Genomic DNA, 18,601 nt, shown 5'->3' with positions numbered 1-18,601 from the left:
TTATTACCATATGGGCAGCTAGGAAATGTGAGTGACATTTTGAGCTGATCATTATACAGTGTGTATTTTACCTCCCATAGTCCCATACCCCCCACAGATTATAATCTCCTTGAAACTAATAGTCATGCCTAACATGTAACTGTGTCAGCACATTGCCCCGTAATTTACTCCGTATCTCCAGAAAGAAACCATCCTAAAAGGTAGCTAATGTAAGATAAGTCACACCTCGGAAGTTGTCCCAGCGGACTGCCAGATCGCTTTCCCTGGAATCTAGGAAAAAGAGCAGCTGTGCTAAGGGCTTCTCTAACTCCCGGGCAGGTTACCAAGGGTCTTCTGATTGACAAGGCCCTGGGTCTGGAGTACAAGAGAACACATGAGGTCACCAGAGTTTGAGCCCATTGACTTCTACTCAATTCCTTGATTTTGATTTTATACTCAGGAAGAAGACTACTGATTTCTATTTAGTTGGTAAAAACTGGGTCTCCTATTTGGAAGGGAACATAGCTATAGCAAATGACATGAATCCCCTGGTCCTCTTGGGAGTTGGACTTTTCACTGTAAATTAATAATATTCTTGCTTATCAGTCTCATAGGACTGATAAGGAGGACTAATAGCATTTATGAACTCATAAAAGCAGCTACATTGACCCTGATCTCCAACCTCACCAACTGTCAGGACTATTATAAAGCCTTAAAAAGATCAGCACACAGGAAATACTAATTGCATATCATCTTTACTGTAATATTTCTTATGCTTTAAACAATATTTTTAAGGAGATAATGATACCAAAACCATGCTGCTTGTCTGAAATGATTACTTTGGATGATCTCTTACATAGTTTGTGTCACATCAATGTGAGGAATTAGAGATGCAAAGAAGATTGCTATCAACTAAGAAAACTTTATGGGAATAAAAAAATAATTTTTGTGTAAAATAATCATGTGTTTGGAAAACTACAAATTTTCAGGTCACTTGGATGGCTCAGTTGGTTAAACGTCTGTCTTCAGCTCAGGACATGATCCTGGGGTCCTGGGATGCAGCCTCACATCGGGCTCCCTGCTCAATGGGAAGCCTGCTTCTCTCTCTCCCCCTGCCTCTCCACACCACTTGTGCTCTCTTTCTCACTCTCTGAAATAAATAAATAAAATCTTAAAAAAAAAAAAAAAACTACAAATTTTCCCTAGAAAAAATTCTATGAAGTTGTGACTATATTAAATTGCCTTCCCAGTGGCCAAGTGAATCTCATCGTTCAGTATTAACAAAAGTCCTTCCCAAGTGTGGAATGGCAAGGATTTAAGTCCAATGATATTACCACTTGGATTATAAGTATCTGCTCATACAAGAAAATAAATCTCAGTTATTGCTCAGTGATTTGGTTTTTCCAAATATCCCTTTCAGCTGTTACAGACGGCTGAGCCCTATACCCTCCTCTGGAATCTTAGAAAGGCTCTTTATTCTTTGTGACTATCATAACCTTATGACCTGAAGGCACAGGTGTCTATGTCAGCTCTCCTCCTGACTCCACAATGCTCAGACTTCCACATTTTCTGTTACTGAGTGAGGATCAAGAAAGAAGTGATTATTTTAGGGACCTGATCTAGACTTCACAAACGACAAGCCTTTGGCAGCTGCTAAGGCTAAGGTATCCTCGAAGAAACAATCTTGTTGTGAAGTCACTCCTCCCTCTGCTCCCCCTACCCCTCCGCCCCCAGGCTGGAAGGGTTCATTCCTGGCAGCTGTTCCTACAAGCGGAGCGAAGCCAGGCTGATGGCAGCTGTTACAAAGATACTGAACAGAGATTCCAGAAGGAAGGCTGGGTCCAAGAAAGAGTGCTTTTATGAAAATATGTGCTAAAGTCCCGGGGCCAGGGCTGCAGTGGGATGTACTTGAGAGCTGTAGCTGGGGTCATTTTACTTCTCACTAGGTGGGTAATGCTGTAAGGCAGCTTTGTTCTCCTGACAGAAGAAGGAAAGACACACTTGTGGTGAAGACAAGGCTTTCCAAAGATGACACAGACATAACTGTTACTGGCACCGTCCAAGGTTGTCCCGCTTTCCTTTGATAAAACCTAAGACCGCACACACATCTCGGTGATATCCTGGTTGGATGGCCCTGCCTTGGTGGGTGTGGGATTTGGATGTTCTCAGATAGCGTTAGCTTTCAGAGGGTGGAATTTGCCAGTCTTCCAGAGAGTACCACATAACGGTTAAAGCTTGAAGTTGAGAGTCAGATAAACATGGTTGGACTCCTGGTTCTACATCACACCAGCTGCAGGACCCAGGGCAAGTTATTTGAGTTTTTCAGACTTTAGGGTCTTCGCATGTGAAATACAGATAAAAATGGAGGTTCCTTCACAGTGCTGTTGCGAGAATTAAACGAGACAATGCAGGCACAGGGCCTGGGCCAACATGCTTGCAATAAATGCTCATTACTGTGACTTTACTAAAAATAGGCAGAGTTGTTAAATTTCTCCTCCATGAGAAAGGCTTTTTTTTTTTTTTTTTTTAAGAGAGGGAAGGAAAGGGGGAGAGAGAGAAAGGTGGGAAAAGGGTCAGAGGGAGAGAGAGAGAATCTTAAGCAGACCCCCATGCCCAGCACAGAGCCTGACACAATGGTCAATGTCATGACCTTGAGATCATGACCTGAACCAAAGTCAAGAGTCAGACACTTAACTGACTGAGCCACCCAAGTGCCCTGAAAGGCTTTGAAAGAGAAGTAGGGTTTTGTTTTGTTTGAAGGATTGGTTCTTTCCAGGAATGAATGTCTGATGACTTTTTAATCGTTGATCCAAGTTCTATGAACTCTGGTGCCACAAATTTCAGAGAATCTCTCCTTTTTCAGACCTTCCTCGATTTCTTTCATCAGCATTTAGTACTTTTCAGGAGATAAGTCCCATATTTCATTTTTTTGGCAGTTGTCAATGATACTGCATCTTTATTATTTTTTTAAGATTTTATTTATTTATTTGACAGAGAGAGATCACAAGTAGGCAGAAAGGCAGGCAGAGAGAGAGGAGGAAGCAGTCTCCCTGCGGAACAGAGAGCCCGATGTGGGACTAGATCCCAGGACCTAAGATCATGACCTGAGCCAAAGGCAGAGGCTTTTTCAAAAAACATCTTAGAGAATTGGTATTAATTCTACCTTAAATATTGGGTAGAATTCTCCAGTGAAATCATCTGGACCTGGATATTTCTTTTGGGAGAGTTTTAAAATCCAGTTTTCTTTCTTTAGTTCTTTTTAAAGATTTTTTTATTTATTTGTCGGAGAGAGAGAGAGAGAGAGAGAGAGAGAGAGAGAGAGAGAGAGAGTACAAGCAGGGGGAACAGCTGATAGAGAAAGAAGCCAGCTCCCCACTGAGCAGACAGCCTGATGTGGGATTCAATCCCAGGACCCTGGGATCATGACCTGAGCTGAAGGCAGTTGCTTAACCAACTGAGCCACCCTGACATCTCTAAAATCCAATTTTCTAAGTAGTTATAGGGCTATTCAAATGATTCACTTTATATTCGGTAAATTGTGGTAATTTGTGTTTTATGATTAATTGATCTACCTCACAACTTTGTCAAATTTATGTGCACAGAGCTATTCACAATATTTCTTTATTATCCTTCTGATGTCTGAAAGGTCTCTAGTGACACACCATTTCATTCCTGATACTGGGAATTGTGTCTTCTCTCATGCATGTGGTCTCCCCCTTTCTCCCTCCCTCTCTCCGGGTCAGTCTCTCTAGAGGTTTGTTATTAATCTACAAAATAACCAGATTTTTAAGAATTGATTTTCTCCATTATTTTTCTGTTTTCAATTTTATTTCTTTTAGGTCCCACCTCTATTATTTCCTGTTTCTGCTTAGTTGGGCTTTATTTTATTCTTCTTTTTCTAGATTGAGGTGGAAACTTAGATTGACTCGAGGCTTTTCCTCTTTCCTACTGTAAGCATTCAGAGCTATAATTTTTCATCTGTGCTGATTTAACTGTGTCTCCACATTTTGATTTGTTGCATTGTTGTTTTCATCCAATGCAATGTATTTTTTTGGAATTCCCTTGATATTATTTGCTTTGACCCATGGATTATTTAGGAGTCTGTTATTTGATTACCAAGCATTGGACATTCTTCCTTGAATGTTTCTGTTACCAATTTCTAGTTTTATTCCATTGTGGCAAGAGAACATACTCTATATGATTTCAATTCTTTCACATTTATTGATGTTTGTCCAGTGGTTCAGGATATTTTGGTGAATGTCCCATGCGCACTTAAAAAACATTCATTGTTTTTGTTGGACAGAGTGTTGTGTAACTGTCAATTAGATCCTCTTGTATTATTGAGCTTTTCTATATGCTTCATGATTTTCTGTCTAGTTGTTCTATCAATTACTAAGAGAGAAGTGTGAGTCTCTAACTATGATTGTGGATTTCTCTTTTCAGTTCATTTGGTTTTGGTTTCACATATCTTACAGTTGTGTTGTTTGGTGCATATACGGTTAGGACACTGTCCTTCAGTGGGTTCCAGTCTCTACTAGGCTGCCTTCCCCGCACCGTCTCCTTGGGTTCCAGGCAAATTAGACTACTTTTCTGCCCTAACCAGGCCTGCCCAATGGGTCTTTAACTGAATAGGAAGGAAGGAAATAAAGAAGGAAAGAAAAAAAGAGAGAGGGAAGAAAGGCCAGATTAAAGTTTTTTAGGCTTTTAAGCTATATTCTCTTTAAGAAATCTTCCTTTCTCCTACATCACTAAGTCCTTTAGAAGCTCCTATACCAAGAGCAATAATTCTCCTTCCTTGAAGCCCTTAGTGCCTACTGTCCACCTGGAAGAAATTATAGAAAATGTGTATGTGTGTGTGGGGGGGGGGGGTCAGCGTATATAATTTTAGTTTGGTGGGTGTCTTCGTATCAGTTTGATATATCAGCATAGGTTTTCAGATCTTGAGGAAGAAAAAAAATTGAGGGGATATTTCAATAAAACGAGTTGGTGCTGGGAAGCAATCAAATCCAAAGAAAAGGCCAAACCACAGAAAAGTAAATTTTCATTTCTTCTCCCACCTGTGTCTCTTCTATTTAAAAAAAAAAAAAAAAAAAAAAAACCTTCCTAATAGGACAGTCATCATAATAGTTAAAAGTTTTAAGTTTGGGTAGAATTTAAGTTTTATCACTAAGTCAGGCTTAATTGTTCATAAGTGTATTTCATTTGTTCAACAATTTTGGGTACCTGATAAGTGCCTGGCATTACTAGAACCTCTGTCTTATAAAGAGGTATTTAAATCCACATACAAGGAAAGGATAATAGTTCATTCTTCCTTCAAGCTTGGCATTAATCTTCCCTAAAACAATGATGCTAAGTGTGTGACTTTGTACTGAATCAATGAATCACGAAGTAAAATCACACACTAACTTTATTCTCCCTTTCCCAGTCCTGTGTCTAATCTCCTTTATGAGGCTACTTCTTTTCCTGTCACTTCTGATAAAATCTTCAGCTAATAATAAAAAGTCCTCTGGACACTTTAGCTACAAGTATAACTTCGTATCAGTAAACAGTGTGTCTCGTCCAGCGTAGTAATCACGAACTCTGAATGCTGTTTAATGTTGAAGCTTCTCTCTGCCTCTCACAAAGCCTGTAGTGGGCAAGGAAGGAGGCAAGGCTGACGACTTCGTCCCCAGCCTAGGGCTTCTCCTCCTCCCTCTCCTCATTGTCTGCCTCTGCTTCTGCCTCTTCCAGGACTGGGAGAGACAGGGGGAAAAGAGGACACAGATGGGGACATGGACAATGGACGGGTACCCTTCTGGCAGGGACATTCTCTATCCAGGATGCTAGGTAGGCTCTGAGCAACCCCACCGCACTGGGACCTTCACCTGCAGCTCCCGCTCCCTGGGTGACTGGCCCTCTCTGCTAGCAACTCACATTCCCTCCCTGACCTGCCGCCCCACCCCAAGCATCCTGGGTCTCCTCACTCTTGACTAGGACCCAGGAGAACTCCAGGCCAACTCTGGCCCTTGGCGCACATTTGGACATTGGGAAGTGTATACTTTTGACCCATCACTGGTGGGGATGGAGTATTTCTTAAATGCAGACCTCTTTTTATTTAATTTCTGGCAAGCAAGCTCTGGTCAGAGCTATACAGTCTTTAGATTGTTATGTCAGTTCACCTAGTCCCTAAATTGCACAGGACACATATCCGGTATCCAAAAAATCTCCTCAGAGCTTCTGTCACTGGGTTTGGAGTCGGGAGAAATCATCTGTACAATCTGCTCTGGGGCGAAGGGAGCAGTAGTGGGATTTATAGCAGAGCTGTCGCCCTTACAAGCTGCCCTTGGATCTCCAACTTCCTAAATGGGTAAGGGGGCCATGGGTTGAAACACTGGTGCCCCACTGTGAAACATGGAGGCAGTGGCCCCACTGTCCTGGGCCACCAACAAAAGTGAACATGAAATTATTTTAATACACCCCATGGAATGATTCCTTCATCCATTGCCAAATACGTTCACAGTAAAGACAAAAAATTTTTTTTTCCTGCTGTATTACAAAGAAATAAATGAAACACTTTGTCCTAAAATACTGTCTACTCCACTCTTCCGAACATAGATTCATGTCACATGCTGATTCCAATGTTGTGGCTTATATTTACATTTCTAGCCTAGCAGGCTGCCAGTGGCAGGAAGAGATCTGTGTCCCCCCACTGCCCTTCCTTAATGAGAGTTCCCTGTAAGATTTTATGTTCTCTTCAACTAAATTAGAAGAACAAACAAGACCAGCACTGTTAAGGTTTCCTCTGCCCACTGGAAGTCTGCCTGCTGGAAGGTCACATACACCTCCAGGTCCGTCTCTAAGAAGTGCCTCTGGGGACAGAAAAAAGTCATCAGAGACTTGTTTGGGGCTAGAGTTCAAGTTTGCTGGCTTTTCTTCTTCTTATATTCAGATAACGGCTTAGAAACCATATTCATTTTTTTTTTTAAGATTTTATTTACTTATTTGACAGAGAGAGAGAGTGAGATCACAAGTAGGCAGAGAGTCAGGCAGAGAGATGGGGGGGGGGAGTAGGCCCCCCGCTGAGCAGAGAGCCCAATGTGGGGCTCAATCTCAGGACCCTGAGATCATGACCTGAGCCGAAGGTAGAGGCTCAACCCACTGAGACCCCCAGGAGACCCAGAAACCCTATTCTTTTTAACTTTTCTCTTATACCCTGCTTTCTTAGTCTTGAGAAACTTAATTAGATTTTGCCAATAGAAGTACATTTTCTACAGAGCCAAGTGACAATGGTCCCCTAAGGTCTTGTGATAAACACAAGAAACAGCTCAAAACATTGAGTAGTTTATCTGAAAGCGGCATAGTTTCAGTGTTCGGTTGCCCAGAGAGAGTTATCTCCAGAGAATCCCAGAAACTCCTAGGGTAGACAAGCAGGGGCATTTGTCACCCCCATGGACTCTCAGAGTTGAAGTCCAAGTTAGCTCGTAACAGAGAAAAGAGGAGAAGGTCCCAGGGAAGCAGCCAAATCGCAAGTAATTTGGCATGATGTAATCTCAGACTGAACTTAATCACAGGCCTGGAGTTTTCAAACCATCTTTCTAAATTTCTGCAGGCAATTTACGTAATCATATTGGCACATACATTTTTCCATTTCAATAACAAAGCCACAAAGATCTTTATGTTCACAGACAAATCTCTAATATTGTAAAAGAAAAAGAGCACGCCAATATAAACTCACAAATTCCAAATAGGGACATGATTCTGTAATCTTCCCCTGCAGAGCCAGTACGAATGCCCTCCAGATAGAGGAAAGGGGAGGCACAGGGCTCTCCTTCGCCAACTCCCTTCCCCCACTCAGACATAAGTTTTATTCAGACGGGAGATGCTTTATTGGTCAAGTCTCTTCCATTCTGCTTTGCTATTTTGAGCCCAACTGAATATGACTTATCACAGCTCTCAGCACACATTCATGGGGAGAGTTTTGCTTGTACCCATAGTACATACGTTTTTGATCACAACCAGCTGAGAACGCCGGCCTAAGTAGGCAGACTTGGCAGAATCCTGGACCTTGGCTATTCTATCAAGGCTAAGGAGTTCATAGTACTTTATGGAAGTTGTTAGCTCATGGAATGAATTCAATATAAATTTATATAAGGAAATAGAGTGAAAACAATTAAAATAATTTCTGTTCCTTTTTTATTATAGCAGAATAGACTGAACACAAAGCCTGGTTTATAAATTCAAGCTTATGATTACAGCGAGGGGCCACAAACCATGAATGCCAAGGAAACCCATACCAAGTTAAATGTCAGAGTCAAATAAAATCTGCACCAAAATTAATGATGTGTATTTATCGATATGCATAATCACAGTAATTGCCCAACTAGATGAGGAAAGAGGCAAAAGACAAATTTTACCAACGTTCCAGATCAGCTGGCTCTGAAGGTCACCCACCGTCTCCAGTGCCACACCATCTCCCAAAGGACCAACTCCCCAAGGGCCCTGGTGTCGCAGCGAAGGCTCAGGGGCTGCAAATACCCTCTTCCTTCCACAGGCCAGACACACAGGCTAGGGAATGTGACATCAAGAAATGACTCTCTGCATAATTCCTGCTTGGAGGCTCCGGGAAGCCTCTCAGAGGGACTGGAAACTTGTCTTACACTGGTATAATCCCAACAGAGTCAGGACCGGTCTGTTAAGAGGATGATGTCCCAGGAAGGCAGGGGTGTTTGTGGTAAGATGAGGGAGAGTACTGGCAGAGCAGTGGTGAGTCTGGGAAATGCACCTCCAAGTGCATACTGGCTAATTAGTTTGCTTCCCTAATGCCTAGCACCCACAGAACGGGAGTTTTCAGGACTGTGAGGGTATCATGGTACAAGAAAGAGAGGAAGCGAGTATAAATCAGAAAAGGTGTCCCTCAAAAACTCAACTTATTGTATCAAGAACAAGCCCTATTCTCATCACAAGGAAAAAAATACTTTCTTTTCTTGTTTTTTCCTTATGATTTTATTTATTTGAGAGACAAGGGGGAAGGGATAGAAGGAGAGAGAGAGAGAGAGAGAGAGAGAGAATCCCAAGCAGATTCCGTCCTGAGTGTGGAGCCTGACGCAGGGCTCAATCTCAAGACCCTGAGATCGCAACTTGAGCCAAAATAAAGAGTTGGATGCTTACCTGAAGAGCACCCCAGGTGCCCCTTCTTTTTCTTTCTTTCTTTTGTGTGTGTGTGTGTGTGTGTGTGTGTCCACAGGAGATCGTGGATGATCACCAGTCTTATTGTGGAAATCATTTAACAATATATGGATGTCAAATCTTTATGCTGTACACCGTTTTTTCAGTTTTTTTTTTTTTAAGATTTCTTTATTTTAGAGAGAGAAAGAGTGTGAGTTGGGGGATGGCAGGGGGAGAGGGAGAGAGAGACTCTCTAGCAGACAACCCACCGAGAGTGGAGTCTGATGCTCCATCTTAGGACCCGAGGTCAGGACCCGAGTGGAAACCAGGAGGTGGACGCTCAGCCGACACCCGGGTGGCCTGTCACGCTGCACAGCTTAACTTTACATGTGGGACGTCGAGTGTATCTCAGTATAACTTAAAGAAAAAAATAATGAAATGGCATTTCTGGCACGTGAGAAACATGCAGTAAATGCCACGAGGGGGGGCCCCAGCCACTCCCAAAGCCATTCGCAGCTCTTGAGCCGGCAGTAAGACAGACGGCTGCAGCGGTCTGGCTCTGCGATGTCAGTCTGAGGGGAAAGCCCAGCATTGTGTTTTGTTTTGAGTGGGAGGGGGCAGGTCCAAGAATGTCGGTACCTTGTTTAGGATCTCTGCTTAGCTGAACCACACCCAAGAGGAATTTTAGGATGCATTCCAAAATGGAAATAGACAGAACTTTCCATCCTACCACAATCATTTGGGGTAATGGGGGGTATTTTCATCCCATCTGTGTTGTAAACCCACTCTGGTTCTTTCCTGAAAGTAAATGATGACATTTCTACCAATCTATATCAATAATCTGACTTTTTTAGCTGATACTACAAACGAAGATAAATGGATACCTCCCCTACCTAATTTCAAATGTCTTAAAATTGCCAAGAATAATCATTTCTTTGTACACAGGGCAAGTTTTGATATAATCAAAGAGGTATTTCATTATGAGACAGAACTTCAAAAAACCTTCTTGTGAACAGAAAACATTTTCATTGGAGAACAGAAATAATGGCCCTGAAATGGCTTTCGAGAAAAAATGAAAATAATCTGCAATATATTATTTACAGAGAAAGAAAATGTTTACAGGATAATCATTTTCAGAGTTACTTGTGCTATGGGATTAAAGATAACTCCTCAAAGTACTTTAAAACAGCAAAGTTATTAAGACTATAATAACTTTGTAATAAAATTTCATATGTCCAATTATGACATGTATTTTTCATAGAGAAAACCAATTAAAGACAGCTGTGTCTTAAGTACATTTTGGACCGCAGGCGCATAATGGGTCTTAACCACAGTCAGCCTTCACGCTGCCACTGATTACTAAACACACACTTTGTGAGCAGCCTTTCTTATGTGGGACCTAGACACGGAGTCCTGTCCAGTGATAGGTCTAGATCCACTCCCACAGCAATGCTGGATTTAGAAGGCAGAAGGGATGTTGTCTCCAACCAGTTCCTACCAAGCTTTTGCTCTGTGCCGAACAGCCCTGGGGGGTGGGGGAGCTCTGCCCTGCACTGGGAGGCAGCGTGGTAAACATTTCTTGTTTTTTCAATCGGGAATCCCAAATCAGAAGCCTGCCTCTTCCACTGGCCAAAGCTATGCCTTTGGTACAAACCACTTACTCTCCTGTGGTTTGGTTTGCTCTACAAGATAAGGAACTGCCCCTTGGCTACTTGTGGTTCTCCATGAAGGTCCATCTTATAGAAGGCTATGGGATCACAGCTTTCTATGTCTTTCTATGGAACTGGGTGGTTCTTCGACACACTTCCCTTTGAAAGGTGGAGTCTAATTTTCCTCCCTGGAGTGACCTTGTGGGACCTTCCAGGCTAGATTATTAAGAGCGATACTGTCTTTCTCTCACTCATTCTCGCTTTGGCTCCCCCCACTCTGTCCCGAGCGGAACGCTTTTGGATCCCTGAGCCACCATGTGAGATATCCAACTACTCTGAAACCACCAGGCTGGAGAAAACCACATAAAGTAGCCCCATAAAAGCTATTTAAATCTTACAACCCAGGTGATTGACATATGAGTAAAGATGCCAGCCCCAGACACTGTCTATAACCTCAAAGGATACGTTTAGCTGGAACTACTAAGCTCAGCCGTTCCTGAATTCCTGATCCACAGAAACGGTAAGAGATATGAAATAATGACTTGTTTTAAGCTACTAATTGTTGGGGGTGGTTTGTTATGCAGCTGCAGTAACTGGAAGAGGAACTCGGACGGAATCAAAACGAGAGGGAAAACAATGCCACCCCAAGGTCAAACAAGGAAACCTTCAGCATCCACAAGAAGCTCAGGAAAAAAGTCTTCAAGAATGATGAGGGCAGTATAACTCACCAATAAATGCCACACAAAGCAGCACTGGAATAATCAGCTCTTTTTTTCCAATCACACCTTCATTTTCAAATGTCTATGAACATTTTTCCACATTCATGGCTAAGAGAAAAATAGTAAGAACGGCCCTAATTGGGGGCACCTGCGTGGCCCAGTTGGTTGGGTGTCCAACTCTTGGTTTCATCTCAGGTCATGGTCTTGGGGTTGTGGAACTGAGCCCCATGCTGGGCTCTGTGCTCAGCGGGGGGTCAGCTTGAAGATTCTCTCCCTCTGCGCCACCCCCCCCAAATTGCATGCACAGGCTCACTCTTTCTCTCATAATAATAAAACTAAAAAAAAAAAAAAAAAGAGGAAAAAGAAATGACCCTAAGTGGAACCACTTAAACCTACCAGCAAGGCCAAAGGTAAAGGAAAGTGGCAGGACATCATTCAGTCATTTCCATGCAGGCACTGATAGAACTGCCCGCTGGTCGTCCACCGCATGCCTTCCGTCACAGACTGGGTAGCTGATAAAATGCAAGTGTTTTCCAAAGTATACTTCCCAGCAACTCGGAAAAGTAGGACTACTCCTTTGAAAAGGACAAGGAAAGAGCTGGAGTCCAGGTAGACATGTGGCTCCAACCACTGGCCCAAAGTTAGAGAGTTGTGATAGCCTGTGTGTCCTGGTGAAACGGACCTACAGGTGAGGCTGAGGAGATATCAGTGGTGGCCTGTGGGCAGGATCTAACCACAAACCCACTCTTTCTTCCTGGCCCACTCAGTGTTTCCAAAACTGGAAATTTCATATAAAAAGTCTAGATTTCTAGTTTCTCTTGAAGCACCGGACTTCGGTCCTGAGTGTGACTTACTACCTGATCTCCATCCCTGGAGGACAAGCTGTTTCTCCCTTTAGAACAAGCATGTCCTGGGGCACCTGGGTGGCGCAGTGGGTTAAGCCTCTGCCTTTGGCTCAGGTCATGGTCCCAGGGTCCTGGGATCGAGCCCCACATCGGGCTCTCTGCGCTGCAGGGAGCCTGCTTCCTCCTCTCTCTCTCTGCCTGCCTCTCTGCCTACTTGTGATCTCTGTCAGATAAATAAAGAAAAAATCTTTAAAAAAAAAAAAAAAAGAGCATGTCCTATTTGTCGCAATTCCCCCACTAGTGCTCTAGACTTGGGCTCACTTCACTTGTTCACTTTACATTTCTGTCCCTATGGTCACCAAAGTTTTTGTCTGGTGACCTATACCAAGAGAAGGGCTTCTGACTTAAAACTTCTGGATGATTTTTCATAACTATAGGTTTGAAATCTTTGGTGCTTTATAAATTCCAGTAAATTCTGCTGCTGTGCCTTTGCCAATTTCTTTCCCTAAACTACACATGTGGGACCATGACAAGCATATCTCTAATGGTTATGTAAGTCCTCCTACAACCCTATTGAACATTAGGGTGATCAGCGTGACTTCAGAAAAATATACCAAGTGTTTCTGATACATCCAAATTATCTTTAAAATGCAAACTGTCTGTACAGCAGTCAAGCATTCCGAGTCCAGATTAATACAGAAAAGAAGCAACTGCCAGCCCGCTGTGGGATGAGCATGGACAGAAACAGAGCAAGGTCAACAACATATTGTAAAGTAAGACAATGGAATTACTTACCACAGACTATCTTCAAGGCAATTTCTAATGAGAACTTCATTGGGTAGTGAGGGCATTTCTGAGAGATTGAGACCGGCATGTGCAGTGCGTGTTAGAGAAAACAAAACAAGACAGAACAACTCACCAATTCCAGACATTGTCTGTGGCCATAGGCAGCAGCGTAATGTACGCTATTGTAGCCTTCCTTGTCCCGGATCGATGGATTTGCATCATTTTGAAGCAGAAACTCTAGACATCTGTAAGTAAAAAAATGAGATGTTATTTCAGAAAACATCTCTAGACCAGAAGCAATACTTAATGTAGATATCTTCCTATTATGAATGCTCCACAAAGCACTTTGTGAATTTAAGTGCTTCTTTAAAAATCCTCCGGCAGTGAGGGTTTATGTACTGGAAGTTTTATGTGTGTGTGTGTGTGTGTGTGTGTGTGTGTGTGTTTCTGTCTTAGCTTCAGCTTAAATTAGTCATTCTAGAATTCAGGAAAGGCTTTAGGAAGAAGAGGGTGGTTAAGTTTATTGGGAGGGGGAAGAAATTATCCATGACTATCTCCTCCCCACTGAGTTGTTTTAAGGTCATCATCAATATTGCGTATCTATCCAACACAAGGCTCATATCTGGACTCTGTTCTATTAAAACGATCCAATTGTCTCCTCCTGTGTTGATAACACAATGTTTGGGGAATTTTTACAGTTGATGTACAATGTTATATTAGTTTCAGGTCTACAACACAGTGATTTCAGAATTCTCTACATTACGCAATGCTCACCACTCTAAGTGTGGTCACCTTCTGTCACCACACACCATCATTACAATATTATTGACAGTACTCCCTATGCTGTACCTTTCATCCCCATGATTTACGTATCTTACAACTGGAAATGGGACCATGTAAAGCCCTTCACTTTTCCGCCCAACCCTCCACCACTTCCCTTCCAGAAACCACCAGTTTGTTCCCTGTACTTAGGAGTCTGTGTCTGGTTTTGTTTGAGCATTTCTTTTCTTTTTTAGATTCCACATATAAGTGAAATCTTAGGATATTTGTCTTTCTCTGACCTGTTTCACCTAGCATAATAAAGAATAATTAGGTCTTTTTTCCCCTTTTACCTTTTTAAAAAAATTATGTTAGTCACCATACAGTACTTCATTATTTTCTGATTTAGTGTTCCATGATTCATCATTTGCGCACGACACCCAGTGCACAGAACCTGTCGGCCATCAAGATTACTGAAGAGAGGCACCTGGTGGCTCAGCAGGTGAAGCAAAGTTAAGCGTCTGCCTTCAGCTCAGGTCATGATCCCAGGGTCCTGGGATGGAGCCTCACATCGGGCTCCCCGCTCGGCGGGGGGCCTGCTTCTCCCTCTCCTCCCCACTTGTGCTCTCTCGTCACTATCTCTATCTCTGTCCCTCAAATAAATAAAATATTTAAAAAAAAATACTGAAAATGAGTTCTAGAGCTCCACATTCAAAAGATGAAGTCTCAAATTTAACAAAGATGTGCTCAGCCCATTGTAAGAAGAGAGGGAGGTGTACTTTGAACCTTGCAATTGAAGACTCTGCGGTCAATCAAAAGGTTGGGAAATGAAAGCTAGAAAGAATAAGAAAATAACAACAAGGAAAGAACTTAAGAATAGCCCAAACAATAAAAAGATTAAAGGAATGGGCGAACATTTAAATAATACAAAGGATTAATTCTGTAACCACATTTGAAGAGAGAGGCTTAAATTGCATCATTATGCATAGACTAGAATAAAATAATAAATAATAAGCTTAAAAAGCCTTTTCTGACAAAGTTGTAATTTTTCTAAAAAAGCTACAATCTTTACAATAGGTTGGAGGAAGGAGCTCCACCTTCGCTGAAATGCTGACACGCGTGCCCAGGCATGTACGGAGCTCTGCTCCTGGCCTGTTACAAAGCGTACAATCCTGCTGCTTAAAAAGGGAATAAGTAGGCAGGAGTTTACGATAGAAAACCGTAATTTCAGTTTTCTATCTGCAGCATTGGGACGAACATGTCCTTTACAAAGTCAAATTTCTACAGTTTACTCAAACACTTTATTTTTGGTTTTGTTTTTATTTTGCTTTTGGTATTGTTTTTATTTCTTTTTTTAAAGCTTTTATTTTAATTCTAATTAGTTAACATACAGTGTAATATTAGTTTCAGGTATAAAATAAAGTGACTCCACACTTCCATACACCATCCTGTGACTCAGACACTTTAAAATGATACTCACCTACTTTTTGGCATAAGGCAAAAGGAGTAAATAAATCACACACAAACACAATTAAAACACATTTCAATTTCTAAAAAACTGATGAAAGACATACATTTTTTTAAACCAAAAATCTACATGTCGTGTGATTTATCCATAAAATGCTCCATATTAAATCAAACTAATACTAGAGTCCTAATATCATGCAGTCTTTGGTGATTTGCACCTTAAAAGGAAGTCTTTTTTTTGTCTTTTTTTTTTTTGGTAATTAAATGCCCATGGACAGACTCCCAGGTCTGACTCATTTTAAGCAGCATTGGGCTCCTGAAATAAAATCCTTCAACAGGAATAACATTGTAGTGGACACAAAATTCCCAGCTTCTGAAAGAGCTACATTCTAAAAATCAGTTGGCGAATTTAACATGTAATTTGAAAAACACCTGGACTTGCTCCCAAAGAGCTATGTACCCCAGGACAGAGCCGTGCGATGCTACCGGCAGCAGTCTCGGGAAAAACAACAGTACTACAGAGCCGGAATATTCTCTATATCGTTTGTGAGGGACCTAAATTCCAGTTTAAACTGGGGATGCTTATCTTTTCTCCTCCCAGGCCATGGCCAGCAATTTGGGGACCAAAGCTGCAAAATCAAGACATGCCCTTTAAATCAGGACTGCATTTGGGTGAGAGGTGTGGCCCCTGCACAAAGGCGCCCTCCAGCCGAGCCGGTTCCCTGCCTTCCCTTGCTTTTCCTTTTTCCCTCTCCACAGCTGTTTTTTTTAAGATTTTATTTATTTATTTGAGAGAGAGAGAGGGAGAGAGCACAAGCACTCAATGACTGAGTTGAGTGTGTTTTAACTTTAACTTCTATTTTATTTATTTATTTGATAGACAGAGATCACAAGTAGGCAGAGAGGCAGGGAGGGGGAAGCAGGCTCCCCGCTGAGCAGAGAGCCCGATGTGGGGCTCGATCTCAGGACCCTGGGATCGTGACCTGAGCTGAAGGCAGATGCTGGACAACTGGGCCACCCAGGCTCCCTCCCCGTCAGATGTCAAGAGGCCTGCTCTGGCACTGGGCAAGCTGCCATTTCGCTGGAGGAGGGGCATTTGCTGAGGTGGCTTCAGATTCTACAGCCTTTGAATATCATTAAGTTTGGAACGTCGGGGCCAAACCTCGGTCATTGTTTTACTATGTGTCCTGTCCCCACCCCAGGGACAGCCTGTACCAGGGCCACACTCTCTAACTCCCCGCTCCACCACGCTCTGGACATGGGAAGAGCGCCCAGTGGGCAGCGGGAAGATCCCAGAGAGGACACAAGCCTTCGGGTGACAGAGAAATTGGCTCCTCTGACAGCTGGAGAAGAGAATAAACGCGTTAGGAACCGTGTGTGCTGATTCTTAGAGCACCCCCTCCCCAGGCCCCACGGAGCGGGACACGGAGTGTGGGCGGCGCTCATTCATTTGCTCGTTTTTTAACAAACAGTGACTGAACCGCCGTGACACACTGGGCACTGCTCTAGGCAGAGCACGGCCTTCGCACGGTGCCTTGTCACACAGGAGGGACTCTCGGAGGACGAAGCATTAGTGCTTCTTACGCATCGGCACCCCTGGGTGACGGCAGTGACTCCCAGCTCTTGTCACGACCCAGGCTGAGTCTCTACCAGAAGCCCGAGAGGGGCACGTGGGCTGCGGTGGGGCAGGGGGTGTTTGTGAGCTGCGGTGTGTGTGCGCTGGGGGGGCGCAGGGCACAAGCAGTGTAGTTCACATGGAATCTCAGAACTTTTCTTTCTAGAACCTGCCAGATAGTTACCCCAGGTCATTAAAGGACAGCCTAAGGCCCTGGGGGGGAGGCTTAACATGTCTCCTGACGCATAGGATCCGTGGCAGAGTCAAACACAGTATTTCAGACTCCGAGAAACCGCGGACCCATCCCGGCGACAAGTCTCAGTGAGGCTCCAACTTTAGGAAGAGTTTCTTGTGTGAAAATAGCATAACCGAAGGATATATGAAAAGAATCATTTCTTCTTCACTAAAGGCAAGCCCGTATCACTTCCTCAAGATCCCAAATAAAGCCCCCAAACAAAAGACTGGCCCCCGCGGCCACCAGAAAAGCAGACATGCTTCAGGGACCCCATCTTGCGCGTTAAGCCGAGCAGAAACTTACAGCGCAGCCTCCTTTTCCTTCAGCTCTCGGGCTCTTTCAAGTTCTTCGGAGTTTTCATGGGCGTTTCCTAACATAGTCTTACTTCTCAGCATAAGGGAAAAAAAAAAAATTACAAATATTTGCTTTCATGGCACAGTCACTCGCAATTTTGATCCAGCCTATATCTCAACGGCTTTTCCCGCAACCCAAATGAAATAAGCATCACGGTCTTTTCAGGGAGGACATAGGTGGTTCTCCTAAAGGCCATTCCTATCCTCTTCCACAGAACCCAACTGAGAAGGTGGCTTTCCTCAAACTCCCACCCAGGAAAGGGCAAGTAAGACATCAAGTCGTCCACCCTTCCACGAGTATCCTAAGCTCCCACGTAAACAGGAGGTTAACACTTCCCTGACTCCTTCCACACGCCTCGCTGCCTCCTTGTCAGCTCAGCACCACGTTTACTGAGGAATGGGGTTCCAGTCCCCCTCGACGGCCAGAGCAAGCTTTCGTCACCAGGGATTCCTTTTTAGAGCTCTTAACACATGACGGGTACTCGTTCCCCCAGTTTATTCTAAGAGAACAGCACAGAGCCTGCTACGGAGTAGGTTCTCAATAAAAGTTTGCTGAATGAATAACCGGCCTGGCTATGAGAGCCCGAGGGCAGCTCTGTCAGACTTGCCAGCAGTGTATGAATGTGAGGGGGATTTGAACACTGATTTCCAAACTGGAAATACAGGTCATAATCCATCACGGAATCGTGAAATCAATTTCGTGGGTCGCAATATTTTGTTGCTTTTTTTTTTCTTAACGAAATAAAAAAGAAGCTATCAGAATGCATCACACATAGTCAAGGTAAATATGATCTTGTGAAATTTTGGCTGCCTTTTTACATTTATATTTAAAACATACCTATTTAAGTATGGATGCTGGGTCATGATGTAAAATGTATTTCTTACTGTGGGTCACTGTAAAATATCTGAAAGCCACAGCTGTACACGAAAAGAACTTAGCGCTGACCCAGAATCAATTCCATAGCATAGCGCAGCACGTAAGTCAATAATTCTCCAAACAGGGACACCAAAAAGCATTCTGGTGCTCGAGTCTTTGAGAGCAATCTCAGA

At 43.1% G+C, this 18,601-nt stretch overlaps 1 protein-coding gene across 12 annotated transcripts in view; it reads right to left on the bottom strand.

Annotated features, from left to right (window-relative positions):
- ANKRD44 (ankyrin repeat domain 44) overlaps nucleotides 1–18,601 on the bottom strand; it is a 312,848-nt gene that overhangs the window by 80,846 nt on the left and 213,401 nt on the right. For all 12 annotated transcript variants that reach the window (XM_082689038.1, XM_082689037.1, XM_082689042.1 and 9 more), the window contains 2 exons: nucleotides 17,502–17,582; nucleotides 13,256–13,367 (listed from right to left, as the gene is read on the bottom strand). In XM_082689038.1, coding sequence (XP_082545164.1) covers nucleotides 13,256–13,367; nucleotides 17,502–17,582 — 193 coding nt within the window. The remainder of the gene's footprint in view (nucleotides 1–13,255; nucleotides 13,368–17,501; nucleotides 17,583–18,601) is intronic.

This window comes from Mustela nivalis (assembly GCF_964662115.1).
Source record: "Mustela nivalis genome assembly, chromosome: 11".
Classification (NCBI taxonomy): domain Eukaryota; kingdom Metazoa; phylum Chordata; class Mammalia; order Carnivora; family Mustelidae; genus Mustela; species Mustela nivalis.
This window is presented reverse-complemented; position numbering and strand designations above follow the sequence as displayed.